At 47.0% G+C, this 12,642-nt stretch overlaps 1 protein-coding gene across 5 annotated transcripts in view; it reads left to right on the forward strand.

Annotated features, from left to right (window-relative positions):
• dusp8a (dual specificity phosphatase 8a) overlaps positions 1–12,165 on the forward strand; it is a 44,513-nt gene extending 32,348 nt beyond the window's left edge. For all 5 annotated transcript variants that reach the window (XM_047595751.1, XM_047595752.1, XM_047595749.1 and 2 more), the window contains exons 4-7: positions 7,151–7,317; positions 7,425–7,584; positions 7,958–8,081; positions 8,469–12,165. In XM_047595751.1, coding sequence (XP_047451707.1) covers positions 7,151–7,317; positions 7,425–7,584; positions 7,958–8,081; positions 8,469–9,717 — 1,700 coding nt within the window. In that variant the 3' untranslated portion in view covers positions 9,718–12,165. The remainder of the gene's footprint in view (positions 1–7,150; positions 7,318–7,424; positions 7,585–7,957; positions 8,082–8,468) is intronic.
• Positions 12,166–12,642: the final 477 nt, after the last annotated feature.

Below are 12,642 nucleotides of genomic sequence, written 5' to 3' on the forward strand. Positions count from 1 at the left end.
TTAAATTTGTGCATTATATCAAACTAGAAACATTAATAAGAATAAATAGATTTTACCATAGAATCTGATGGGGTTTTGTCCCTTGTCCACTTTTGTCCTGTGATCGTGTATAGGATTAATCCACTATCATGTTTTTACCAACTAGTGTATTGACCTTCTGCTACCACTAGATGTCAGACTAAAGTGTCCACTAACGAGGACAACGGGTTTAAATGAAGCAGAAAAAGCTGCAATAAAACCTAAAACTTAATGTCCCCATATGAGGACGCAGGGTCTCAGTGAGTCGTGTATCAGCACGAGCTTCTTTATGAAGCCAAACGCTAGCTGCGTTTACATGGAGCCAAATATATCGATTACAATCAGTTCAGAAGCCCAAACTGAATGGAAATGCCCCATATAAACACCTCAGCCGGAATAAACAGGACCAAACTGAAAGAAATTTAATTAAGTTTGTTTTTCCCAAACAGATTGAAAGTCATGTAAACGATGAATCTGAATGAAGTCACGCTCCGTTCCGTCTGAGCGTGCTCTGTCTGGACGTAAATGTGCAGTGACGTTCGAGTGACGTTTCCTCAACTAGAGAGCTTGTTTTTAATGAAAAAACTCTGAAAGAACTAGACATTATCGCACGCTTAGACAAGAGAAAATAATAGAAATACTGAACTGTTTTAAACGGTCCATCAAAAATGAATTGAAGCTGGGATAGACTGAAGCATGGAACAAGTTCAAAACCACTGGAAAACCTTGAAGACCGGCTACTTTAAAGCTAACACAGTGGCAAAAGTGGATACGACTCCACAAACTTTCCGAATAGAGCTGTTGCTTTAATAATAAAAGCTACTGCTGATTAGGCGAGAGACCTCCATCTTTGATCAGTCACATGATGTTTTCATCCGTCTGTCACACGTCTGTAAAACGTTCCGATTAAAAGCAGAGGTACATCTAAACATCAGATCGGAACAGATCACCTCACATGTTCTCAGAAAGAGAACAAAGTCTCCGTGTAAACTACCGTAGCCTCTTCTCTAAAAGAGTCTTGTAGCAGTGTGTGTGTGTATTTACAGCGCAGATAGCTCTGTCGTAGCCTCCATGCTTCCCTGATAGAGGCCAGCTTCTTAGCTAGGCCCCTGAGGTGGCCGCATATTTGTTGGGTGAGTAAGGAATGTGGTTACATGCCTTAGACATTAGCTATGACGGAGCGCTGGCTCCACAAGAGAGGAGGGAGGGAGCGAGGGAGGAAGAGAGGGAGGGAGGGAGGGAGGGTAGAGTCTGAGCTCACGGCAAGTGAGCTCATTCACCCCCTGAGCTCGAGGAGAGAGTGCAGCTCCGTCATCCTGTTTGCAGAGAGAGGGAAGAGGAGGGAGGAGTGAAAGCCAGTGACTGAGCGAATGAGAGACCGGGAGAGTGGAGCAGCACAACAATAGTGGGCTGCTCTTCTGGCTGTGGACTCACAGAGACAGAGACTGAGCTCAGAGAGGCACACAGACGCTCTGTGAAGCAGCTGCAGGCAGATTACAGCTGGCCTTTACATACAGACATTACAGGCTACTCACTTTTGTTTTTTCCTCTCGCGCTCTCTGTGGCCACCGTTCTTCACCGAAACCACAGAACTACCAAATATTGACGCGGGAGCATTTTAGGAATTTCTGTGCATGGGATTTTGACCATATGTTCGCTTGAGGAGCGTGTCCACAGACATTTTGGACTAGGTTTTGGGTCACCGCCTGGACCAGCTGGAACAGCTAACTTGACCCAAGTGGAGTTTTGTGGACTTGTAATTTTTCTATTTTTTTATTTTTACGTTGAGATTGAAGGCTCAGCCAGGAGAACACTTGTGTTTGTTTGTTCTGACATTTTTTGCGTGGCGAAGGGTCGCTCCATCCCTGAAGGAAAGGAGCACCAGAACATTTCCGTCGGTGTGTGTGCGTGCGGGAGGCAGAGTGTGTCCTGGGGGATGCCTCTGGATGTGGTGATTACCCCAGCAGAGGACTGTTTCTGGCCGGACCTGCAGGACACAGACATGAGGCTGAAGATCAGGGTTCGCCGGATGAAGGAGGGGAGAGAGCTTCGAGGTGTGTATCCACCTGGAGGAGAAGGGATGTGTGAATGATTTGTGTGCAGGTTTATGAGACTAGAACATCCCCGTCTTTTCATGCCGAGGATAAAGACCCAGGTGTGCATGTGCGCGTAGATCATTGGTGGTGATGTAATATGGATTCAACGCACGCAAATGTACATGCTGGGAGGGATATTGCTATTGTTGAATACAGTTACAGAGGATGTGCAGAAGGGGGAATGCCCCTGATAACAGGTTTTGCACTGCAAAGGCACAACTGAGTCTCAGGTATTAAGGTATTGAGGTATTCCAGTCCAGGCTTGCCACAAATGAAAGGCAGACGTGAAGCGAATTTCAAAGGTCTCTGCTGGATCAATAGTGGGATTCGCTGCTACATATTGCGAGGGCCGAGCCAAATCTGCTCATTGTTTTATTCTTTTTCCAATGTGTGGTTAATTTGTTTAGAGACACAGAATAGGAAGGAGGAGGATTAAGAGGATGACATCATGAAGATGAGACGCGTTGAAGAGGAAAGAGAGCGGAGAGAAAAGGGCTCATGGGGGGAAGAATGAGAGCCGTGACCCGCGCTATGACATAGTGCTCATGCTTTCTCAGCCTGTGGTCATTGAGATGTAAAACTATCACAAAGGCTCTCTTTCTCTTTCTTCTTCTCCTCCTCTGGACTTGGCTTTTCTCTCTCACTCCTGCTCGCTCCCTCTCTGCAGAATGGTGTCTTGTGGAGACTCTGTTATCAATATGTGTGCAGGGTGCACTGCAGGTGTTTGACTTAACACCTTTTCACACAGAGCGATGAGGCAATGCAGAGCAATGGCAATGTGGAAAAAAAATCCTATTTGCACCACAAAAACGTGGTGCATGTTGCAGAATATTCGCTAGTTATCAAATACAGTGTATTTGCACGGTTTGTGAAGGTGTCAAGTTTGATGTAAATGTAAATGTAAACGCCGTGTGCATATCATAGCTCTGGCTTAAAGCAATTAGCACAGCAGCAGCTTTCCACACCTGCCGTGCTTCACACTCGTGCACCGCGCTCATGTGCACGTACACTTTTGTCTCGAGAGAACGGCAGCAAAATAAAAAGAATCACACGTTTTCCATCAGCGGATGAAAATAGAAATGTGTGTCATGGGTACTGAGGAACTTTAACACTTCTCTGTTAAAATAGACTTCTGAGTGGAGACTAAATTATAGCAGGGTTTATGGTCCCATATTGCAGTAACACAGTGCTGCTGAAACAGCAGTTGATCAAAGTGACATATTCCCGCTATCTGCCCACTGAGATAAAGGAACAATAAACAGTTTAGCCACGATGATGTGTTAATCATATACTCATTCCGCCATGAAGCCGTACGTGAAAAGCACAATGACCTCATCCGACTATCTCACCCATGTTCTGTCAGTCTACACTTTACTGACACTCTCATTTGCTTCTTCGGGCTCCTGCACAGCCTTTGTGGAACTGAGTGGGACATGTGTGCAATGATGTCATGTTGGGAGGGTGAGGGATGTGTGTGTGGTGGAGGGGGGGGGGGTCACATTGAAATGCTAATGTCCCCTCATAGTGGAGGGGACAGCTGGAGGGGCACAGAGGATGGCGTCATGTCTCCCCTGATATGAACCACAGAGGGGTGCGGGGGTCCTCATTCAGGCAGATCAATGCCCGCAGGCTGTGGAGAGTTGTGTATGTGTGTGTCTGTGTATGTGTGTGTGTGAACACGCCTGCCTTATTGTGCCCCCCCCCCCCCCCCCCCCCCCCCCCCTCCACCCCCTTCCCTCCATTAACAGACGAGTTAAAGAGGACAACTGAAAGCTACATAGAGGCTAATGCACACAGACGAGAAGGAGGGGGGTGAGCTCGTATTGACAAGGCAGTCAATTGTACCAACGGCCGTGATGTAACAGCAGCGCTCCCATTAACCATAACTACAAGGCAGGTGTTTCATGCATCTCTGCCCGTCCAGTCAATATCTCCGAGATCCCCCCCCCCCCCTCCTCTCTAGCTTTCTGCAGCCTCCCAAATAACTTGAATTTGATCCGGTTTCGTCTTTTGCTGAAGGAGTGGATGTGGTGCTCGATGTAGGAAATGACTGATGAGGAAGGGGACCGCTGCTCTCTCTCCCGGCGAACAAAGAAGGCCTGAGCGCTCGGCTCTGACAGGCCAAGAGAGGAAAATAAGCAGTTGCCTAAATGATGAAGTGGGCAGAGGGAAAACGGAAAAAGGAAGTCACCGCTGGCTGGCGTTGCCGATGGCGACACAGTGCCCTCTTTCCCGTAGTGTGTGTGTGTGTGTGTTTTCCTTCTGCCTCAACATTTTCTCCTTTTTTAGAATGTTCGGCTTAGTCACATCCTGTCCGAGTACATTTACGTGGCCTCAGAGCATGACTGAAAATGACGTTTCAGTCCCGCATGAAGCACTCTTGGAAAATGCCGAAGGAATTTGTTTGCAGTCAATTAAGTTTATCTCCGGGGCTTAACGCGGGCAGCATGTTAGTTTCTGTTGATAATCACGCCGCGCTGAAGGTGAACTCATCTCTCCCGTTTGACTTTCTGATGTCATCGTCACAGACAGCTGGGCTGGTGTGTGTCACGGGGGTATTTTCGGTGATCTCAGCGTGAGTGTACAGCGCGTCCATGTGTGCGCATTGTGATCAGAATGGCCTGATGTGTCATCGTTTTCTTGGAGCAGGATAAAGTGAGGGGCTCGTGTCACATTTGTTTGACTTTTTGTTCCACCTTGACGACGCTCGGAGAGGGACGCGTTACGTTTGCGCCACCTGTCCTCGATGTTGCCCGCTCTACCTCGTCGTCACGGCAACCCCCGGGCAGGTGACAGTAAAGCGCCGTCTCCTCTGTGACTGACGTCAATTAGCGGCGACCGCTACAAAGAAGGTGCTTGTAATTGTGTTGACGTAATGTCACTGTAGTGTGAAAGCGAGCAGGCACACTCAGTCCCACTCTCTTATCTCTGACTTCTTCATGCCAGTAACCCCTTACTCGCTTTCCTGGTCACACGCTGGTTAGCCTGCCTTCCTGCTTTTTAACGTCTGTTTAGCACGAGATGAGGTCAGCCACAGCGACAAACGCTATAATCATTAATCCAGATATGCCCTTGGATCAAAGGGTAAAGGGCACTATTTTTAGAGGAGCATTTTCATTCATGTGTTCGCTTCCCTTCTATACACCCGGACACACTTTCTCCGTTTTACACCGTCTCCACCGTTGGAACCTTCTGTCTAACAACTCTCTAACAATGTCCTCACTACAGAAAGGGAAATGGTTGCCGCGTGACGTCGGGCTTTTCCTGTTGACTTAACTGCGTCCAGGCGCTTCCTCACGCAGATACAGTGAATACTTTATGAAGTGTGTTATGTGTGCGGATCGTATATGTTCTCCCGCCGCTGCGCCCTGGGAACGGAGAAACCAGGAAGAAACCCTTCAAAGAACCCTTCCTCCTTCTGTTTTGTCAATTATTGCTGCTGTAGGATCAGTTCTGGTGGAAACTACATGGTGCCAGCAGAGTGTAAAGGCAAATACAGATGTATGTTTAGTCTCCACTATGGAGACCGAAAAAGTTTAGCTCGTACAGTTACGAACTTTCTTTCTCAACTTATTTTCTTTTGCATTTCCCTCCTGAATCCGATCGCTATTTCTGCATCTGTGCATCTATCCTTCTCCTTCCAACCAACACCCCCCCCACCCCCCCATGTTGAGCACTGATGTCATTGCTCCGCCGGCTGCCATTAATAGCTGGAAACAGACAGGCCTTCTTCACTGTGCTCTTAAAGGGACAGTGCACCCAGAATAGCACTGGGTCATGAGGTTGCACCCCCTCCTACCCCCCCCCCCCAGCCTACTCACTCCTCAGAAGCTGTGCCGTTGTGAAATATTTCCAAAGAGCAAAGCTGCTATCCTCTGAACGTTTGCACATTATTTAATTTTTTTTTTCTCCCTACTGTTGTGAAGTCAGTACATGCTGCTGACACTGTGCACTTTTTGTGTGTTTTGGCCAGTTGCTGCTACATGAGTAGCGCAGCTGGGTGTGTGTTACAGAGGAAGGCACCGTCCTGCCTGCACTGTGCTGTGCTGTGCTGTGCTGTGCGTGCTACTTTAGAGCAGTGATGTCATGTCTCACTCACTCTCACTCTGTGACCCTGTGTGTGTTTCGGTGTGTGTGTGTGTGTGTGCGACTCGGTGTGGATGCGCTACGCCCCAGATTGGGTCAGGCAGGGCTGAACCTAGATTAGGTTCTAATCTCCTTTCTGGGGCTCAGGGTTTCCTTGAAGTACTGCCCCTCCCTTCTCCACACTCCTCAGCGAGGTCATTACCCACTCCTCAACACACACACACACACACACACACACACCTTACACCACCCACCTCCTCTCCCTGTCCCCCACCCTGTAGTTATACAACCACGGTAGTGCAGCGTAATAATAATGTGTGTGTGCACTGGGGTGGGGAGAGAATTAAAGACGGCGAAAGTGAAAATTGAGCATACGTTGACTGCAAGATTATCTGATCTTCTGTCATATCGTTAATATGTATGCATATGTGCGCGTGTGTGTGTGTGTGTGTCCGTGCATGTAGGTGTGTGTGTGTGCTGTGCGGTTGTCAGATGGATGTTACTGGGCCTCTGTCCTGGCCCTGCACCTGTGGCCTCTCTCATTCCCCACGTCTGACGCAATGCACTGCTACAGGACATGAGCTCATGCAGGAAACAGAGCCACACACACACACGCACACACACACACACTTGTACACATATGCCAAAAGTGGAGCCGCCTGCCTCTTAAAGGGCCAGACGCACATTCCTGGCCGCCCAGCAGTTAACCTAACTTGCACACAGAAGCACAGAGAGCCTCTCTTTTGCTTCTGTTCCACCGAGGACCAAGACATTGTAGCTCAGATTCACCTCTGAACGTGCACTGAGCGTCCGTACTCCTAATACTGGTGCAATGGTTGTTTGAGAAGTTCACAAGAGTCTTTGCAGGTTTCCCCAGTGTGTCATGTGATTGTTTTTTGAAAACCGTTCATGTACCTAACCGGTTTTCTCCTTCTCACCTTTCCCTGCAGGAGGCTTCGCAGCTTTCTCCTCCTGTTTCCCCGGCCTGTGTGAAGGGAAGCCTGCCACTGCTCTACCTATGAGCTTGTCCCAGCCCTGCTTGCCTGTGGCTAATGTAGGGCCCACTCGCATCCTGCCACACCTCTATCTGGGATCACAGAAAGACGTCCTCAACAAGGTAAAAAAAAAATAAATAAATAAAAATCTCTTTTTTCCCACCAGTAAAAGTTGACTTGTTGCCGTTACCTGTCAACAGAACATGACTTTTTATCTCTGTCTCTGTAGGATCTGATGGCCCAAAATGGTATTACCTACGTGCTGAATGCCAGCAACACCTGCCCCAAGCCAGACTTCATTAGTGAGAGCCACTTCATGCGCATCCCAGTCAACGACAACTACTGTGAGAAATTACTTCCCTGGCTGGACAAAACTAATGAATTCATAGGTAAGAGGTGGGAACACACACTGAAAGTTTGAATGAAAGTGAAACCTATACAATAGCTGAGGGAAGTGTCTTTAGAAGTAAACGGATTCATCTCAAGTTATGTGTTTAGAAAATGCTGTGATATTCGATATAACATATCCGCACATTGTCACAGTTAGTGAGCATTCAGGAGCAGCTTAGCCGACAATAGAGTCAGGTATACCATGTCCTTTCAGATGACTCCTTTTACTCTTCCGGGTAATGTCGCTTTTAGTGGACACTGATCGTCTCCAGACGCTTTCTGCTAAAAAGGAGATCTGTCAGGAATCTCCAGTGTTGTGTGTATTGGTGTTTAGTTGTGTGTATTCATATTTGTTCGTTCCCCCTCCAACAGACAAAGCGAAGGTGTCAAACTGCAGAGTCATTGTGCACTGCCTGGCTGGAATCTCACGTTCGGCAACCATCGCCATTGCATACATCATGAAGACAATGGGCTTGTCATCGGATGATGCCTACAGGTACGCTTGCTCCTCCCGTCCACCACCACCACCACCACCACCACCAGCTGAGCTAAGGTGTCAGCCCTCGTAAAAAAAAGACAACTCACTGTTTAAGGAAATGCTAGACGAACGACTCCCTCCCCCAAGTCGTGTGAAATTAAATTGTTAGAATTGTGGCTGCCGGGAACAGAGTTTGTACAAAAGGCTTCGCTTTGCCCTGTCAGGACAACACAGACACAGCATTGTGTACTGTACTTCAGCGAGTGTCATCCAGGGCTATTCAAACCTCAAAAAGTATCATCATTTTGTTGCGAGACTTGGCCACATTTAGTAGCCACTGTGCATTCTCTCGGGCAACTTTCATGTGACTAATTATTTTTTCAAACCTTTTTTTCCTCCTGACAGGTTTGTGAAGGACAGAAGACCGTCCATATCCCCCAACTTTAACTTCCTGGGTCAGCTGCTGGAGTTTGAGAAGGGCCTGCGATTGCTCCAAGCTTTATCTTCGGACGACAAGAGCTTTGAAAACAACACTAAGCAAAACTCGGAGGTTAATGGAGTCACCGCAGGTTTCGAGATGAATGGTCACCACAGCCACAATGACTCATCAGTGTCGGAGTCACACATCCCTCCTGAACCCAAGCTGCCGTCGCCCACATCCCTCCAGCAAGGCTTCAACGGCCTGCACCTCTCTGCAGAGAGGATCATGGACACCAACAGGCTCAAACGCTCATTCTCCTTGGACATTAAGTCTGTCTATTCCCCTAATAGCCCCCACTGCCCCGGCCTGGCACCCACGCACTCTGAAGACGTCCCCAAGCTGTGCAAGCTTGACAGTCCAGGAACAGGCACCTCCAACGGTGTCTGCTCTCAGTCTCCCGTCCTAGACAGCCCCAGCTCCTCTGACTCACCGTTCCCTTCGCCAGGCAGCGGGGGCAGCATAGGAGGTCTGGGGCTCGGTGGAAGTGAAGGAGTTCATCGGTCTGGCTCTTCGTCATCCAGACCCAGGAGAAAAACCAAGCACAGCCGTGGCAGTTCCCCTGTCCACTCTCAACCAAACCAACCTCCGCAGTCTCTTAGCTTGTTGCTGGACCAGAAGAACCCCAGCCTGGACGAAAAACTAAAGGGCTCCCTGCTCCTATCGCTACCCTCCCTGCCCACGGTGGGGTCCGGGGTCATGTGGACCAAACACAGAGACACTGTCCAGGCCACCACTCCAGTCACTCCAGTCACACCAACCACAGATGCTCCCTGGCACTTTGGTGCAGAGGAAGGAGGCGAGGGAAGGATGGAGCTGGGAGGAGGAGGAGGAGGAATAGACGGACAGGAGTCGACGGTGAGGTTCGGCAGTAGCTCGGCATACGTGGCGTTTGGGTGCAGCGAAGGCGTGCGGTTACGAGACAAATCCCAAAGGGAGAAGCCCTCAGCGCTGCAAACACAAAGAGACCACCGGGACTCCACGTCCTCGTCGACAGTGACCATGTCCTCCAGCTCAAACAACAGCGGGCCCGCGTCAGAGAAGCAGTTCAAACGACGCAGCTGTCAGATGGAGTTTGAGGAGGGCATCTCCGAGACGAGGTCCCGAGAAGAACTGGGTAAACTCGGGAAGCAGTCGAGCTTCTCTGGGAGCATGGAGATCATTGAGGTATCCTGACAGATAATGGACACAATTAGAGCTGTCCCCTGGGGGCAGAAATGGACCTGGTTAGAGGTTGAGGACATATGAGGAGGAGCAGAAGAGGGATTTTTTCCGCGCTCCCCTCACAGTCAGTGTTAAAGACTCCAGCTGAGAGAAGGACAAATACGAACTGAGAGTTAATGTGAAAAGCAAGCGAAATGAACATTCGCAACTTGGACAAACAGAGATGTGGTGCTTAGCAGACCATACCCATCCTGAACTCTTATACAAATCTGAAGAAAAGTATGGGAAGGGGGGGAGGGGGAGATAAAGGGGGGTGACTGTAGGTACTGAAACTCTTTTATGTTTATGAGCTCTGTCAAAGATAAAAAGAAACAACCCAGGGCAAATGTCATGTTGCATCCTTAATATATAGAATTTCCTTCTTTTTGACGGAGACACAAACTGCTTGATTGTGGTCAAATGTAGTGTGCTTCAGTGGGTGTATAGCTTGTGATTTGACCCATATTTCCTCCCAAAGCTTCGCCCCAGTGTCAGAAAGCCTCAGAACCTCGCACGGCTACGTCCGCACCCCCACCACCCACCCATCTTTCCCCATTGGCTCTGCCTGCTATGGACTCTGTATAACATCGACGACCGTAATGGACTCCTTAACGGCACCGTCTCCTCACAAACATCAGACAGCACAAGGCAGGGCGGTTCTGAGAGACATGATAGAAAGGCGGTACTGCATCCAGACGATGAAGGATCCTTTGATGAAAAGACTTTGAGTGAAGACTCTTAGCACATTGTGTCTCCTTTGTTTCCAGTGTTAATAGCGTGATGGGACTGAGGTTTTATAGGATGCTGGTGAGGGTTCACTTTAATGATCCCCTCAGCTCCTTCGTAGACCCCCTCCAAGCCCCCCCCCCGTCACCTCCTATGGTCACCACTGAGCATGCACCTGAAAGGCTGACTACAGACAGACAAATACTATATATACAATATGAATATATATAGCAATTTTAATGGACTTCTGTTCAGTTATAGTTTTAATTTATTGTATTGGTTCATTCTGGTAATGAGAAATAATATAATGTTTTGTGGATTTATTTCTTTTTTTTTTCTCCTTTGTTGAATTATTATTATTATTATTATTTGCTGTATGGTATTTATGAACACACACTCATACAAATACACACATTCAACAAATTCAAGCGAGCAATATGTGCTGTTCCTTCTTTGGGGAGAGTGATGTATGACTTTGAAATGCACTTTTCCGATTTCTGGTAACAAACAAAGTCTGATTACCATTCACACCGTGGCAACGCGATAACGCACGGAAGTTTTCATCCCAACAACGAGATGTTTTAAGAACGGGATCCGAATTCACGGTATATCGCAATTTGAGGGCTGAAGCATTTACTAATAAGACTGTTTTAGTTTGACTGTGTGCAGAGGGAGGCAGAGTAGCCACGCACACTTCTCTGACCGCTCGGATACAGTGAAACCTTTTCTGCCGTGCATGACAAACAACAGCTATATGCAAACAGACACACACTCTTTCACGGGATTTTTCCTCCAGACCAGGTCATCGGGTCATGATCACAGCACATCCCACCAAAGCTGAAACCAACACACACAACCTATACTGTATGCACTTACACTTATACTCACACATGTAAAGACCCTACAAACACACACACAGACACACACACCCTTTTGTTCATTCTCAGGGGATCTTTCAGTGAGCCAAGCCCAACACAGGGTACACAGCTGCTGGTACATCAGCACAATGCATGTCCATGAAGCTCCCTCGCATTCTTGTCTCTTTTTTCTTTCTTTTTTTTTTTTTTGGCTCTTATTTCTTATTTTCCAAAGCTTTGATAAAAACAACATAACAGAATGAAAATAAAAGAAGAAAAAAAGAAAAAATGAGGATCTTCAAAATCCTGAAGTGAAAGATATGAAAACTTTGCTCTCCTGGTGCGAGATATGGTTATTTATTTATGACGTAAAATGTGTTTTTTTTTCTTTCTTTTGACCCTTGATTAGCTTTACTCTCTGCCGATCTTTGACTCTTTGACCTTATGCTGCTGCAGCTACAGTAAGTTCAATTAGATTCCTCCGTGGTTTCCCCTCGAGGCTCGAGCGACCTCTCACTTCCTCGTCCTACTCCCTATATTTTTAAGAAATGTTGTTAGAATTATTTATGACATGTAACAAGGATGATGCAGGCTGTCCCATTTGCTAAAATTGTTGTTATTTGAATTATTATTATTATTATTATTATTATTATTATTATGTTGTGTAAATAGCAACGCATCTAAGAACACTGATGAATTAAGATGAGTTTTTAAAAGAAAATCCTGATACCTTAGGCTGCTTGATGCAAAAATACCTCAGGTTCTATTGAAAGGCTTTTCCTTCCCCTGTACATGTTTTGTGAAAATGATACAAAAATACAGACATGACAAAATACAACCTCCTCTCTGCTTCTTCTTCATCTTCTCCTTCATCTTCTTCTTCATCTTCTTATTCTCATCGTGCACTCGCGCTGGGATCTGAACAGGGCTGAGGGGGGAATTCCTCCAAACGAGACCCCACGACACACGTTACGACATCCAGGGACTTGTTATTGATTTTGTGTTAAACTCCACCACAAAATGCAGCTTCATTGATTTTCCGTTTTCCTCTCAGACAGTACCAAGTGCCCCATGTTTCCATAATCCTGGTGAATTATTTAATAGAAAACATGAATTTCAAAATATCTCAACCATAAAGTGCAGCCCTAATTATTACCGATAGTGTAAAATTGGATTTGAAAATATCTGTTATCATAATTTAGAGCTAAATTTATTTAATTTTAAAGCTACAGTCAAGAGTAGCTTATCTTAGATTAGCTTAAAGACAGAAAAGAAACAAACCTCATGAAAAAACTCACCTGGAGGACTCATAAAA

This window comes from Mugil cephalus, chromosome 10 (genome assembly GCF_022458985.1).
Source record: "Mugil cephalus isolate CIBA_MC_2020 chromosome 10, CIBA_Mcephalus_1.1, whole genome shotgun sequence".
In the NCBI taxonomy this organism is placed as follows: domain Eukaryota; kingdom Metazoa; phylum Chordata; class Actinopteri; order Mugiliformes; family Mugilidae; genus Mugil; species Mugil cephalus.